General features: G+C 42.3%; 2 protein-coding genes and 1 pseudogene across 4 annotated transcripts in view; 2 read left to right on the top strand and 1 right to left on the bottom strand.

The window, feature by feature from the left end:
• Positions 1-10,811, bottom strand: part of ASB8 (ankyrin repeat and SOCS box containing 8) — a 35,645-nt gene extending 24,834 nt beyond the window's left edge. For both annotated transcript variants that reach the window (XM_081589087.1, XM_081589089.1), the window contains exon 1: positions 10,685-10,811. The gene's annotated coding sequence lies outside the window, so the exon portion shown is untranslated. The remainder of the gene's footprint in view (positions 1-10,684) is intronic.
• LOC145545663 (ERO1-like protein alpha) lies at positions 39-1,052 on the top strand (annotated as a pseudogene).
• A 2,116-nt stretch (positions 10,812-12,927) lies between the features above and the next one.
• On the top strand, positions 12,928-14,798 carry CCDC184 (coiled-coil domain containing 184). Of its 2 annotated transcripts, XM_081589096.1 has the most exons (2): positions 12,928-14,325; positions 14,562-14,798. In XM_081589096.1, the coding sequence occupies exons 1-2, from the start codon at positions 13,854-13,856 to the stop codon at positions 14,597-14,599; spliced, it is 510 nt and encodes a 169-aa protein (XP_081445222.1). In that variant the 5' UTR covers positions 12,928-13,853; the 3' UTR covers positions 14,600-14,798. The 2 variants fall into 2 exon arrangements, with proteins under 2 accessions (XP_081445222.1, XP_081445221.1); XM_081589095.1 differs by lacking the exon at positions 14,562-14,798 and having other exon boundaries at positions 12,928-14,524.
• The last annotated feature ends 790 nt before the right edge of the window (positions 14,799-15,588 follow it).

Below are 15,588 nucleotides of genomic sequence, written 5' to 3'. Positions count from 1 at the left end.
ACAGGTATTCTGAAGAAGCCAATAAGCTCACTGAAGATATGAACAAGCTGAGTAACACAGAGTTTGGCGTGAACCTCTAAGTGAGGAAACACAGAAAAGTTCTTCAGTGGATCAAGTATGATGATTCCTCAGACAGCCTCTGTGAAACTGACGACATATCAGCTGAATATGATAGGTTGGCACTGAATATGTAGATTGTTCTTAATCCTAAACATTACACAGTGAGAAGGGACCAGATGCTTGGAAGATAGGGAATATCATTGTTTATGAAGAAAATAAAGTCACAGACAATAAAAGATATTTAAATATTTTGGCTTCTAGTCAAGGAAAACATGAAGAGAACATTTTTCACAGATGGCTAGAAGGTCTTTGTGTAAAATAGTGGTGTACTTCAGATATATATGGACTACATGCAAGCAATAATATGTGTTTGAGTGTGAGAGAGTTTTTACAAGATAGCTGTTTGGAAAATGGGGACACACATTGCAGAATTTCACCAGTGGGTTTGATGGAATTTTGACTGAAGGACAAGAAGGCCTAAGAACATGTATTTTCCTTACTTAAAAGAATTAAGGCCCTTATCTAAAATGCTACTATCCCCTGGGCACCCAGATTTCCAACTATTCACTGAAAATGAAGTTTAAGTTTCAGACAACAAGATTCAAAAATTAGTCTTGGAAATATTTAATAAAGTAAAAAATTTTTTTTACATTTTTATGGAATTCATTTTTTTTTGGCTTGGAATTAAAAAAAGAAGCAAGTTAATTATAGGTACATTTTAGGACACCGTTTAGAAATGTTTCCAAAATTATGGATTGTGTTGGCTGGTTTAAATGTTGACTGTGGAAAATATTCAGACTCAGGGTTTCGGCACTGCCTTAAAGGTCTTGTTTAGAGAGACATTGATAGCAAATACACCAGAAAGTGGGCCCATGTATGAAATTCATCCAAATTGACAGGAAATAGTATCATTGTCTAATGCATTTGGAAGAATTTCTACAAATATGAAAGAACTGGAAAACTTCAGAAAGTTGTTGCAAAATATCCCTTAAAGAAATGAGTTGAAATGTGCCTGTTTCTGGACAATGGAGGCCAAAGAATGAAACAGCAATGAAAGTTTGAAGTTGAGCCTTTTATTTAAAGTTATTTTTATTAGAGGAGAATCCTATTGTTTAAGTAAACAGTTTCATTTTGTAATTGTGCTGAGTTTAAATATGTATAATATTATTGTGAGTCAAAGTAATATTTTGATAATTTAGCACACATTTTAAAGTTTAATATTGAATAAAATGAAGATCATAAAATTTTAAAAATGAATAAAATTTTAAAATTTCATGAGGGAAATATAACAAATTATGGGCTATGGAAGAAAAGATTAGAGAACTTAAAGACATAGAAATAGAAACTATTCAAAATGAAGCAGAGGAAAAAAATATTGAAAAAGAAAGGATCAGAACAAAAGTGATCTGTGAGACATATCAAGCAGTTTAACATACATGTAACTGAAGTTTCAGAAGAGCTGTGCATGCATGTTGTCACTTCAGTCATGTTTGACTCTTTGCAACACTGTGGACTGTAGCCCGCCAGGCTCCTCTGTCCCTGGGATTCTCCAGGCAAGAATACATGGAGTTGCCATGCCCTCCTCCAGGGGATCTTCCCAACCCAGGGATTGAACTCGCATCTCTTATGTCTCCTGCATTGGCAGCTGGGTTCTTTATCACTAGCACCACCTAGGAAGCCCCAGAAGAGCTAGGAACTATACAAATGTTTAAAGAAATAATGGCTAAAAAATTCAAAATTTGAAAGGTCAATGAAATCCAGGCATAATAAGCTTAAAGAAAACAAGACCAAGGTACATCATAATCAAACTGCTAAAAACCAAGGATAAAGATATTCCAGAGACAAATTACATACTGAGCAGGGATTGGCAAATCATGGCCCTGGGTCAAATCTGATTCATTTCTTGTTTCTGTAAACAAAGTTTAGTTGCAATACAGCCCCAATGCATTCATTTATATATTCGCTATGGTTGCATCTGTTCTACAATGACAGAGTTGAGTAGTTTCAAGAGAGACTATATGGCTTGCAAAAACCTAAAAGGCTACCTGAAACTTTACATGAAAGTCTGCCATCCCCCAGCTACAGAAGAACAAAGGAAATAGTAACCACAGAGTTCTTAAAAAAGCTATGCAAGGTGAAGACAAGGGTCAACCCAGAACTTTTTACCCAGAGAAAATATCTTTCACACATAAAGATGAAATAAAGGCCATTTTAAACAAACAGATGAAATGCTAAATGAAGTTCTTCAGACAGAAAAAAATAACATGAAAATTTGGATCAACACAAAGGAATAGACCATGCAAAAATTGATAAATACTAGGTAAAATATTTTAAAATATTTTTCTCAAATTGCATCTCTTAAGAAGGTAAATGATTAAAGTAAAAATAAAGTGCATTCAGGTTTTTAACTTGTATAGAAGTAATATGTGTGACAACAAAACCAAAAAGGAGAAAATGAAAGTATGTCATTGTAAGGTTCTTACATTGTGACAAGTTCAGTTCAGTTGAGTCGTTCAGTCATGTCCGACTCTTTGCGACCCCATGAATCGCAGCACGCCAGGCCTCGCTGTCCATTACCAACTCCCGGAGTTTACCCAAACCCATGTCCATCGAGTCGGTGATGCCATCCAGCCATCTCATCCTCTGTCGTCCCCTTCTCCTCCTGCCCCCAATCCTTCCCAGCATTTGGGTCTTTTCCAACAAGTCAACTCTTCGCATGAGGTGGCCAAAGTATTGGAGTTTCAGCTTCAACATCAGTCCTTCCAATGAACACCCAGGAATCTCCTTTAGGATGGACTGGTTGGATCTCCTTGCAGTCCAAGGGACTCTCAAGAGTCTTCTCCAACACCACAGTTCAAAAGCATCAATTCTTCGGCGCTCAGCTTTCTTCACTGTCCAACTCTCACATCCATACATGACTACTGGAAAAACCATAGCCTTGACTAGATGGACCTTTGTTGGCAAAGTAATGTTTCTGCTTTTAAATATGCTATCTAGGTTGGACATAACAGGATGTATATTGTAGACTCTTGAATAACACAGTCTGATACAACAGCTGCTTGCCACACGTGGCTACTGAAATTAATAAAAATTTAAAACTCAGTTCCTTAGTCATACTAACTATACTTCAAGTCTTGAATAGTCATATGTAGGTAGTGGTTACCATACTGGACAACGCAGATATAGAATTCCATCTTCACAGAAAATTCTATTGGAAAAGAACTGCTCTAAAGCATTAACAACAAAACAAAACAAAGAGAAAAGCAAGAACTAAAAAGCCAAAACCCAAGGTAAAAAAAATAATTTTAAGGTTCACTTAGTCTAAACATTGGAATGGAAATAAGAAAAAAGAAACAAAGAAAAGATAAGACAAATAGAAAACAAAATAGCAAATGATAGATTGAAACCCAATCTATTAACAGTTATAATAAGTATAAATGATCTAAACATTCCAATTAAAGGGTAGAGATGGTCAAGTTGGATAAAAAGTAAAACTCAAGTACATTCTGTCTATAAGAAAGCTACATAAAATGTAAAGGCACAGACATGAAAAAATAAAAAAATGGAAAGAATATAGCATGCAAACACTAAAAAGAAAAGCTGAAGTGGTTCCTTGAATATTGAACTAAGTAAAGAGCGATGAATTTTACTAGAAATTAAGTAAGTCCATTTCGTAATGATTTTAGTGGTCAATTCAGCAAAAGGACATAACAATCCTAAACTGTTAAACCTCTAATAAAATAACTTCAAAATATAGGAAGCAAAACCCAACAGAAATGAGAAATAGATAAATCCACAAATTTGGTTTAAATCCAAATTATTAATACTAAATATAACTGCACTAAATGAGCTAGATAAAAGAAAAGGCTGACAAAATGGACAAAAAGCAAAACAAAACATACTAGCTATCAGAAATACACTTAAAACTTTGGAAATTGAAAGTAAAGAAATGAAAAAGGAGAAATCATGCACCCCATTCAAAGAAAGCTGGTATAGCTATATTCATATCAGTCACTTTAAGGCAAAAGCATTACTGGTGAATAAGAAAACTGCCCAATAATGAAAACTGTTCAAGTCACCAGGAAAATACTATAATTTAAAATTTTAAATCACACTTACAGCACAGCACTAGAATATATAAAGCAAAAATTATCAGAACTACAAAAAATTTATCAGAAGGATGAATTCACAAACATAGTAGAAGATTACAAAAACCTCTTTTTAATAATTTGTAGTATGTGTAAAAAAATCACTTAGGGTATAAAAATTTTAATAAACACTTTATAAATTTGTTTTAAATTTTGTAATAATGGATGTCTCTAAACTTTACATCCAACAAACGCAAAACATATATTCTTCCTTGATGCATATATATAACAATTACAAACAACTTGTCTATTATACAAATTCCAACAAATTTCCAAAGATTGATATTGAACAGGAAAGGTTCTTCAACTACAATGGAGTTAAGCTATTAATAAAAAGATAACCACAAAATTCCTGTGTTTGGAAATTAAGAAATACTAGTTTATTCAACAAATATTTAATGCATGCATACTATGAGCCAGGCATTATCTAGACACTTGATATACTATATCAGAGAGAAATTTATAATTAAAAGTCTGACAACACCAAATGTTGGAGAGAATGTGGAGTAATGAGATCTTTCATCCTGCTAGTGGAGTGTAAGTTATTATAACTGCTTTTGAAAACAATTTGATATTTTCTAATAGAGTGAAGCTCATATCTTATGATTCAGCAAGTCCATCTGTATGCATATACTTCATAAAAATTTTTTTATATGCACCATAAGATATGTACTAAAATATTCACCCAGTAATAGCCTAAATTTTAAAACAACTGAAATGTCTACCAATAGTAGAACATAGCAGTAGAATATAGATATATACACTGCAGTATATCCATGTAGTGGAATACAGTAGAACAACCAATATGAACAAAGCACAGGTATCCCCAAAATGCTGATGACTTTGACACATGTAATGTTGTGAAAAAGAAGCAAGACACAAAACGATAAAATGTATGGTTCCATTCATATAAAATTCAAGTGAATGAATAAATTCATTGTGATTCCATCCATATAATGTTCAAATACAGGCAAAATTGCACTATATTGTTTAGCAGTGTATAAATATGTGATAATCTATAGAGAAAAGTAAGACAACTATTATCATGGCAATCAAGATAGTGGTTTCCCACAGGAGAGAGAGTTTTGACTCCAGCATAGCAGTGACGTACACTGGGGCGGGGAGGAAAGATGACTGCAATACTCTTATTTCCTGACCTGGGGAGAGTGACTGTGCATTTATTGCCTTTATTCACTAAATTTTATGTGTTATGTTTATTTACTTTTATATATTTGCATTATATTTTCACAATTAATAAAGGCCCAAAGGAAAAGGAAAGAGAAAAAAAGATGAGAAAACTTAGAGAACAGCATGAATGAGGTGGGGAGGAATGAAAGTGTGCTAGCTGTATGTGCATCTAGAAGGCAAGCTGTGAGGCAGAAAGGAGTAGGAAGGAGGCTGGAAGCTATGGGAAATCTTGGGAATATTTAAGCTGTGAAAAAGGCTCAAACCTGAATTTAAGGTAGATTTCTCTAAATGCTGTGATGCACAGGAAGAAATGAAGGGAGGGCCAGAGGAAAGGCTGCAAGTGGAACTTTCACATTCCTCCAGGAGTGAGATAACCAGGGCCTGAACGATGGCACTGCCTATTGAAAAGGGGAGGAGGAAATGGACTAGGGAAGGGTCTATGGAATCAGAGATTACTAAACTTCTTATTTTGAAATATACACAGTCACTTCAGAACTCTTTAAGCTTTGGGTTTGTGGTTCAAATGTGGGCAGTGGGGTGCCAAAATATCACAGAGCTGGTCTCAAGGGTAAATAAACCTATTTCTTTCCAAGCTAAATGCAGACAAGTAAGACTCTCCCAGTTTTCAAGTCCTCCTAGAAAGGAAATTCAAGCTCCTTTCTCTCAGTTATCTGGCACTCTCAAGAAGTACTCTAAATACTTTGCTTAAATGCTTCATTCTGCTTCTGGTCCTCATAGTAGAATCAGGGGGTGATGCTGCCCTTTATCCTCTGTGCTGGTTTCAGAGTTTAAAATTTATTTAGGATCTCCTTCTAGCTTTTCCTTCTCTTTCATCTCTGTTTATTATTTCCTTTATTCCCTTAGACTCAAATTATAGCCCTGGTATCATTCCATGCTCCATCTCCATCTCCTTAGAACCTGTCTCCTTAATTACTCTTTTTATGAAAAGAATGCCCCCGAAACACTAATAAAAATCCACAAGCACGAAGCAGAGAGACATTATGTCCCAGAGATCTCATTACAATTGAAACACCAGTGATTTCAGTGATCTAATAATGTAAACTTGTGGGCAGTTTATTGTCTTTCACACCTACAAGTGTCTCAGATGGTACTCATTGTTCTGTTGAGAAGCAAAAGCCACTAATGTCCCTGGTAACAGGGAATTGATTTTTAATAAAATATGAGGCCCCTGGAAGTGTGTGTGATATGGTGATAGATGAGATGGGATGAACAGGAGATTAGATATGTGACTCAGGATCACCCTCTGAGGGGAACTGAGTTCCAGATTAATGCATTTGATCTGGGCAATTACCAGTGAAATTGCCCTCTGCTTCTTAGAGACCTAGATAGCACTATTGAGAACAGCAAGTTCTTATTGAAATTGTCCTACTAATATTGATTGAAGACTAACCTCAATTCCTGGAATATTGCTTTTCTGATCTATGTTTGATGTTTGGTTTTTAATTTGATTTTACTATCCTGGAAAAACTGATTTTCATATCTCTTCTCTTATATATTTGATCAACGTGGAGAGTTTTTGTTTGTTTTGTTTTGTTTTTTATAAGTAAGGAAGGGATAAGCAGAGGACAAAAAGGCCTCAATTTTTTTTATAGTATAAAGTACCCTGGGCTAACATTACACTAAATTACTAGTCTATCAGCTCAGGAACTCAAAGGGAAGAGAAACCCTAACTTTACAGCATAGTAATCTTTCTATTCATAATATCCTTTCTCAGTTAGCTACCAATCTTATAACCAGTGGCAGGGTACTTTTTTGAAGCCTGTTTCTAGTAGAATAAGAGTATAAATCAGGACTTCCCTGTGACATATAGGATGCAGGCTTGGCATCATTCCATTCTCAAACATTTGAGGGGAGGGGAGAGCATGCAATCCTCTGACCTTGACATTGGACTAAAACTTGGCCCCAACCTTTGAGACTCTGATGGGGATGGTGGCAGAATATGCCACTGGGGATTCCAGTGGGTGGCTGGCTATATGGTAATTCTTATTTCAAAGTTACAAGTACTTTTCTGTTTTGTAAGAGGTGGGGACTTCCATGTGTCTTATAGTAAGTATTCCTTTATTCAAGGAAAGCCACTAAAAGGGCCATTGAATTGTGTGAACACAAGCCATCGATCATAGAAGTAGATGGCTGAAACCAAAGATAACCTGCTCTCTAAGATAAGGCAGAGTTGGAGCTCTGCAGGCTACGTGTGCTTAAGGGAGATGTTTATTTTTCCAGGTATGGATTCATTCATTCATCGATTCAACAAATATTTATTGAGCACCTCCCAGTACAAAGCAGTGAGCAAAACCAAACCTCTGCCCTAATGGATCTTTAGGGATCTTTCACCTCACACCTAGTGGGAGGTAAAAGACAATAAATAAATATATAAATAAACAAACAAGTAAAAATACAGTATTACAGATGTTACCAGCTGTGGAGATGTATAAAGCAGAGAGACTAGAGAGTTCTAGAGTGAAGGGGATCCTTGTGCCTTGAAACAAACAAAACAGGCATTACGTCTATAAACTGTGAGTGTGTAGTTGACCACAGAAGATAGAGCTGGTTTCCTGTAAGACTTCTTAAACCAGGGGCTTCAGAGCCTCAGTGAAAAAGTTGGAGAAAAGGCCCTTCTCCTCACTTCTGCCTAAGATGCAGCACCATTGCAGTCCTTTGAAGATGTGGATTACTTTTGGGGGACCCTGTTCATGACACAGTCACAAATACTAGTGTAGTTGTGTGTGTTGAGTAGAACCATAGTGCACCCTCTCAGTGGGTGCTCTACTATTGCAGCTGGCAGTCTTGTTGGCCCTGGGAATACCACCTCAAAGCAAAAGGGAAGTGGTAGGTAACCACTTTTGGCTGTACTTTTAGGGCTTCTGAGAAGTCTGGAGAGAGCATGAGTAGAGGCATTAGTAAGAGTGAGACCTGAACATTTTTGGATAAATTGTCTACAGACTTTCTTAAGATATGACAGGTGAGAAGGGATCTGGAAGTTTGCATAAGTCAATTTCTAAGAATTCTTTAAATGGAAGAGAAGTCAGAGGTAGAAAGATATAACAGGTGAGAAGGGAAAAAAAAAAAAAAACAACAGGTGAGAAGGGACCTGGAAGTTTGCATAAGTCAATTTCTAAGAATTCTTTAAATGGAAGAGAAGTCAGAGGTAGACATACCACAGTCCATACCCTGTCCAGACACTTGGACATACTTTTCCTCCAAATTTGACTGATATTCTGGGAGAGCCAATTTGCCAAAAAAAAATTGCACTATGGCACCAGAAACTGTGGGTGTTCTCAGGTGATGCAACGTTATTCATGCCTGATAAGGATACTGACTTGGGGACAAACCAGGCCCTAAGCTATGGGCAACTTTCTAGGGGTAGAAGATACATGGAGAGGATGCATGAGGAGGGTACATGAGACCCTGCACCAGAGGTCATCTTGGAATGTCTGTATCTATGGCCAATTGCCCGGTGACACCTGGACTAGAACTAGTCATGTCTAGCATGGTACAGGATAAATAACTAAACATGCACTGAAAGGTGAAAAAGCCTGTCCAAATGTTGATTCAAGAGAAGCTGTTGCAGTGGACAATGAAGAAAACCAGCCAAGCAGGGTTTAACTGAAATGACAGGTTATTTTCAGTGGTACTGCAAACTGTGTGAGAGTTTAGAAAGTTCCCCTGGAATTTTCGCTCTGAGTAAAGTTAATACGGGTGAGAAAGAAATGGGGAGGGGTGACTTTTGGGATTCCTAAAATTAGGTTGAAGGCACAAAGCAAGCAACTGAAAGTCTAGCTCAGGCCTTTAGTATGACTGTGTATATCTGTGTATGTCACCTCATGATCATGTCTGTGACAGTAGAGACATCAGAGAGTGTGAACAGTTGGACCCCACTCCCTTCAGTCAGAGGCTCACATGGTTTAGGATTCTTGCAAATGATCATGCCCATTTCTCTGTACAAGTGTGGAGGAGATGAGCCAAGCACGTTGGCTGTAACACCAGGCAAACCACTCTCTCATGCTGAGAAAATTTAGTCTATGTGACAGACAAAATCCACAACAATGTGAGTATTCTCAGTCTCTTGATCTTTCTTATCCTCTTGGAAGGAGACCCCTGTCATTGACAGCTGGGGCTCCCGATACCTGTGCAGATCAGGGGATTGAGAGACAGAATCCAAAGAGCTGAAAAGGACAAGGAACTTCTTCTTGCAGAAGAGAAAAAGAATACGCTCAAGAAGTAAAGGGGGCAGAGGAGTGAAAAAGCAAGGGCCAGGCTTGAGTGGAAGTTTGGAGGTGTTTGGGAAGAAAGGAGAGAGAAGGGTAGCAGCAGCTATGGTCATGTGAGCAAGATGAATAGAGCAGGAGGGATGAGAAGTTTAAGATGTTTTGCTCTGTGCTAAGAATGTAAACCCCTTTAGAGTTTTTCTAGAGACCATAATAAAAACCTCAATTGCTTTTTAATTCTTTTTGGTTATTAGATGTGCTTCTTTTGAATGTGGTATCATGCTGAGATGGGCTGCAGGGCAACTCAGCTTCATAAAATTTACATTTGGGGAGCACTGTCTGGGATTGCAGACCTGTGGTGCAGTAGTCAGCTGTTCCTTGACTTTGACCATCATTCTAGATCTGAGTCAAGCTAGCAGCTTCATTACGATTGCTGGATTTATAGTGCAAAAAGTATACAAGTTATATAAAATAAAGACTGGAGATATACAAGACAGCAGACAGAGGAAAATGGCAGAGACTACTAAGAATCACAGGTTTAGTGAGAATTCAAGGCTTGGAACTAGGTGTACCTGATGGAGACCTTTACCCATGCAGCATGGAGTCTCCCCCCGCCCCTCACCCCCCATAGTCTGATGAGATTGGGATGAAGAAATAGAACAGCTAAGTTGATTCCCAGAGGACAAGAAAAAGGCAGGAAGCAGAGAAGAGTGCACAAGGGTTATTGTTTTCTTGCTGTGTGTGAATACCCTAGTGATATGGACAGAGTACCCATTCAGCTTGGGGAGTGACCCACTTAACAAACCCCAGGACACTGACTTCCAGAGAGCTCAGTTCCGTAACCCAGCCAGCTGACTGAGGCTTTGCTCCACTCTCTGCATCTGCCCCCTTGCTTTTCTGAGACTAGACCCTTCTCCTATTTCCCCTTAGGTCAACTCCCCACAGAATTCCTAAAATTATCTGGTTTTGAATCTGAGGCACCAATTTTCTCCTTGTATTTTCAAGTCCTGTAACTAGTCCACACCCCCAATCCCACCTACCCTTGGCTCTCAAATATCTGACCTGGAACTTGACTGGATCAGCCACACCCCTTGATCTCTGCACTGTTTCCCATGTTCTTTCGTGCTTCTCCAATAATTTCCCCTCCCTCTACGCTCAGACCCCCCGAACTCTCAGCAGACCTCATGCCAGCATTTCTGGGCATCATGATGTAATCTTATGCTGAAAGCCTTGACATACATGATATCCTCAACAATAGTGGCAAAGGGCCTTGTATGATGGCATAACCCAGGTCCTACTGTATGGGGACTGTGTTTGATGTAAGGTTAAGGCTAATGTGCAAGGCCCTGTATTGGGGACAGGGTTAGTCTTTATAGGTAGAAGGCAAGGACCTCTCTGAAGAGTGAGGGAGCTAGCAAAGTGAAATCATCCATATGAAGTGCTGGTCAAGAGATGTAAAGCAACAGATCTAGGCAAAAGTTTGAAAATCATGCCATTTTTTTTTCTGACTATAGCAAAGGCCTCCAGGGAAAGATGAACAGCAGGGCTGAACCCTGGAGAAGGAAATGGCAACCCACTCCAGTATTCTTGCCTGGAGAATTCTACAGACAGAGGAACCTGGCAGGCTATAGTCCATGGGGTCACAAAGAGTTGGACATGACTGAGCAACTAACACACACACACAGGGTTGAACCCATAAGCCCTAAGAATATGCTTGCTATCGTATGATCAGAAACTCATGCTGTGTAAGCTCAGTTGTTGTTGTTTTTGTATGTCTTGTATATTTCTAGCTTTCCTACAGTTTCTTTTTGGTAAAGTCTGTTTTTGTGGATACCAGTGCACTTTGACTGTGCTTAGGGAAACCAAGGAAAAGCATTTCTGTCTTCTCCTTAGCTTTAAGAATAACCTGTAGGTCACATGGTAGAGGTGGGGATGATAACCAAGGTGAGAGTCATAAGTTTGTGGAATGAAGGAAAGACAGAATGAGCAAGCAAATAAGATTGAATCATAGAAAATACAATATAAAGAACATAAATAGGTTTTTAAATTTCGTTCATATATTTGTTTTGGAATATCAAATTTTTAAGGGTTGTATAATACTTTATTATACTAACAATGCCTTAGATTAAACATTCTACTGTTTAGGATGCTTGCCCACTTATTCCTTTTTTTTTTTTTAATTTCTATTTTAATAGCAGTAAGACAAGGAATAAGCCAAAAAGTTCTTTAGTGCCAGCAAAGTTTCTCTGGGTCAGCCCCACTCCTCATCACTAGGGTATGCAACAAGGGAAACCTCAAAGTAACCCATCCACTATCACTGAACCACTAGTATACAAAACACTCACCCAAACCCAGCTCTTCCCCATCTTGAAGTGTTACATCATTTCTCTTCCCCAGATTTATTTCTTCTTGTGAACTTCATTTGTGGTTTCTGATCACTTGGCTCCTCCAATTTATTAAGGTCATTATTAGTATGCTGCTGCCCAGGTATTGTTTGCTTTTCAATCTGAAGTCATCTGTAAATATATTAAATTCAACTTTTCTTCCTCCTCCTCCTTTCCCACTCCACCCCTCAAAAAGAGAAAGGAGTTGTCACAAAGGTTGAGACACTCGGTGCATGTCTGTACCTGGACGCTGGGCCTGGGGACAGGGAATTACCCTTACATAATCCCCCCACACCGCCGGGCCTTCCCGCCATCCCTTCCACACACTGTCGACAGTTCACCCTTTCAACTGTGAGCTGACGCAGTGTTACTCAGAGTTAGAAATAATATTACCAGATATTATCCAGTCCGATCCCCTAACAGATGAGAAAAACGATTTATTCAAGGTCTCTGAACTAATAAATGGCAGAAACAAAATTGAATTCAGGCCTCCTAAAATCCACTACCTGTGAGCTGGAGAGTTCTGGACAAGGGAATGGGACACAGTGGTTCTTGTTAAACATTCATCCAACAAATGTACTGAGCGTTTACTTACTATGCGCCAGGTTCTATTTTAAGTGCTGGGGATTCCGTGCTGGAGGACACGGAGGAGACAAAAATCTCTGTTCTTACGCAGGTTTCTTTCTCAAAACTGAAGCACTTGGCCTCACCGTCCTAAATGAGCCCCCAGTGCCCTGGGTAGGAGCGATTGGGTCTCATATGGGAGGGAATTCCATCTTTTCTCGGCTTCGATACCATCTTATCTACAGCGAGGGCTGATTTACTGCAGAAGCAGAAGGGAATGACGGAAACCTCTGTAGTGCCCTCCTGCGCCTCTGCACCGCTAAGGCCGGGCGGGGCCGGCTCCAGGGCGCCGGCGCACTCCAGCTCAAGTCTGGGTAATAGCATCGGCATCTCTACCCTCTCTGCTTTCCTGCAGCAGGACAGAGAAGCAGGACTCGGCTGTAACGCCATTCTCAGGGAAAGGATTGCGGGCAGGTGAAAATGCTTCCAAGGTAATCTCGCTCGGTGTCTACTACCCAGACTAGGGGAGGGACGATGTCTCCTCGACCTGGGGATTTATGCAGCAAACTGCTCTCTCATGCTTCCCTATTAAACATTGCGGCCACACGCTCTTTCAGCCTCAGCTGAGGCCACTGCAGCGTCCCCCCCCCCCTCCCGCTCCACCCACAAGCTCAGAATCCAGAGCCCCACTGCAGCTTCCCAGCCGTCCTCCCTTTTCTGCTCCACTTCCTGGTTGCCATGGAGACACACGTCATTTACGTGCAGTGCGTCGCCTTGGAAACAGAGGAGCAACCGCGGCGCCGCTGGGAGACCCGCCCCTGTCACTTCCAACCACACTCGCGGGTGCTGCCCGTTAACGGCCGAGGGGAGTCCCGAGGTCGACCCGCTGCTGGCCTCGGCCTCAACCTGGGCCCCTGTGCGAGCGCTCCTGTGACCCAGGGAACCAGCGGGCACTTGACGCTCTTGGCGCCCAGAGGGCGGCGCTGACACGGGTGCAATTCAGGAGTCGAGGCAGGGCAGGGCGCTTTCGCCCCGGGGCGAGCCGGAGAGACGCCGGCCCTGGGACCGTAGCCCAGCCCTTGTTCCGCCGGCTCTTTCCGGCCTCCCCAGATTCCGCCCGCACCCCCTGCCCAGGACTCACCTCTCCATCCCTGTCTGGAGCCTCCGCTTCCCTCGGATCCTCCCACCCTCTCCGGGCACCTCTCCCCCTCCCCGTACCTTCCCCCACCCCGAGGCCGGACTGGACCGGACCCTGAGCCGCCACCGCCTGCTTCTGCCATTCAATGGAGGAAGGTCTGCTGGAGATCATGACCAAGGACGGCGGCGACATGCCGGCCCCTCTGGAGGTGTCCACCGTGCCGGCCGTGGGGGACGTGATCTCCGGGGAGTACAACGGCGGCATGAAGGAACTGATGGAGCACCTGAAGGCCCAGCTGCAGGCCCTGTTTGAGGACGTGAGGGCCATGCGGGGGGCCCTGGACGAGCAGGCCTCGCACATCCAGGTGCTCTCGGACGACGTGTGCGCCAACCAGCGAGCCATCGTCTCCATGTGCCAGATTATGACCACCGCGCCCCGCCAGGGTGGCCTGGGCGTGGTCGGCAGCAAGGGGAGCTTCCCGGGCGCCCGCCGAGATCCGGAGACCCCTTCGCCTGGGATCGGGGACAGCGGTTTGCTGGGTCGCGATCCAGAGGACGAGGAGGACGACGACGACGAAGAAAAGGAGATGCCCAGTTCCGCCACACCCACTAGTCACTGTGAGCGCCCGGAGAGCCCCTGTGCTGGCCTCCTGGGGGGGGACGGGCCACTTGTGGAGCCCCTCGATCTGCCCGACATTACCCTGCTGCAGCTGGAGGGCGAGGCCTCTCTGTGAGGGGACTCCGAGGGGGCACTACTTTCCCGGGCTGGCTTTGGGTTTCCGAGTGCATAACATGAGGGGACTGAACGGCGCGATGCAGCGTGCTTCGCTCCGACCGCTGCTCTTGTGGGTCAGGCAGAAGAGACTTCCTTGAGGAAGCATTTATAGGGTGAAGGACTTTGGGAGCATCAAGAATTCTTTCTGCCTCACCAAGCGAGAAGTAGCAAACTGCGGAAAGGTGAGGTTCCGGGAGAGGAAGCGCCCACCTCTGGACTCCCATCCAATCCCCTACCCTGCCCTTTCCCCCGCCCCGGCCAACAGGAGAACCCTTGACTTGTGTAAATAAAATTCTGCTTTTTCTATTCTGAAAAAGGACTTATCTAGGACTATGGCAAATAATCTCTAACGATTTACCTAGAAATTAAGGAATTGGGGGTATTCTGTTCTGGCAACAGAAAATTTACCCTTCTGATGAAATCCAAGCTATTCAGCGTTGTGCAGAAGCCTCTCCCCCTCACAGACCTCTGCGGCTGCTGATTGGTAAAAGAAGCTTGAGGAGGGAACTGCAGCCCTAGAAATCTGGGTGAATGGAGTTCCCAGGGCCCCTGGGCTGGGAGGAGCTGGCTCTGAATGTGCATGAAGACTTTATAGCTCAACCTCTAGGATTTTGCATGCAGAACGGATCCTGCCTTGTCACTGACTTCATCTGGGATTGCTTTATCCACTCACTGGGGCTTAGAGAACAAAGAGCCCAGTTCACAGGCAGAGACTTGGTGGGGGGCGGTGCTCAGCAACAGCCCAGATTTAGGGGACATTTGAGGGACTCTTGGGGGCCGCAGCCAAAAACTGTCTCTCTCCTGGCTATACCTGCTTAACTTCAGTTCCTTTTCCTGTCAATATTTCCCTGCCCGCTGACTCTTGGTGTTGCCTCCATAATGTCTTGTGTGCATTCTGTGTGTTGACCTGTGTAGTAGTGTGTGAGCCCTGAGGGGCAGGGCTTGTGGCTCTGGTGTTAGGTTCAGGGGGCTTCAGACCTTCTGTGGGCCCCAGGCTCTCATGACGCTTTCCCCTCTCCTCTCCTCTTTCCCCCCACAACCAGGGCATGAAGCATGCGGCTGTCCTGAGGTTCCTAACTGATATGCCTCCCTCCTACCTCCTCAAG

This window comes from Giraffa tippelskirchi, chromosome 4, assembly GCF_054371585.1.
Source record: "Giraffa tippelskirchi isolate mGirTip1 chromosome 4, T2T-mGirTip1v1.2.pri, whole genome shotgun sequence".
Classification (NCBI taxonomy): domain Eukaryota; kingdom Metazoa; phylum Chordata; class Mammalia; order Artiodactyla; family Giraffidae; genus Giraffa; species Giraffa tippelskirchi.
This window is presented reverse-complemented; position numbering and strand designations above follow the sequence as displayed.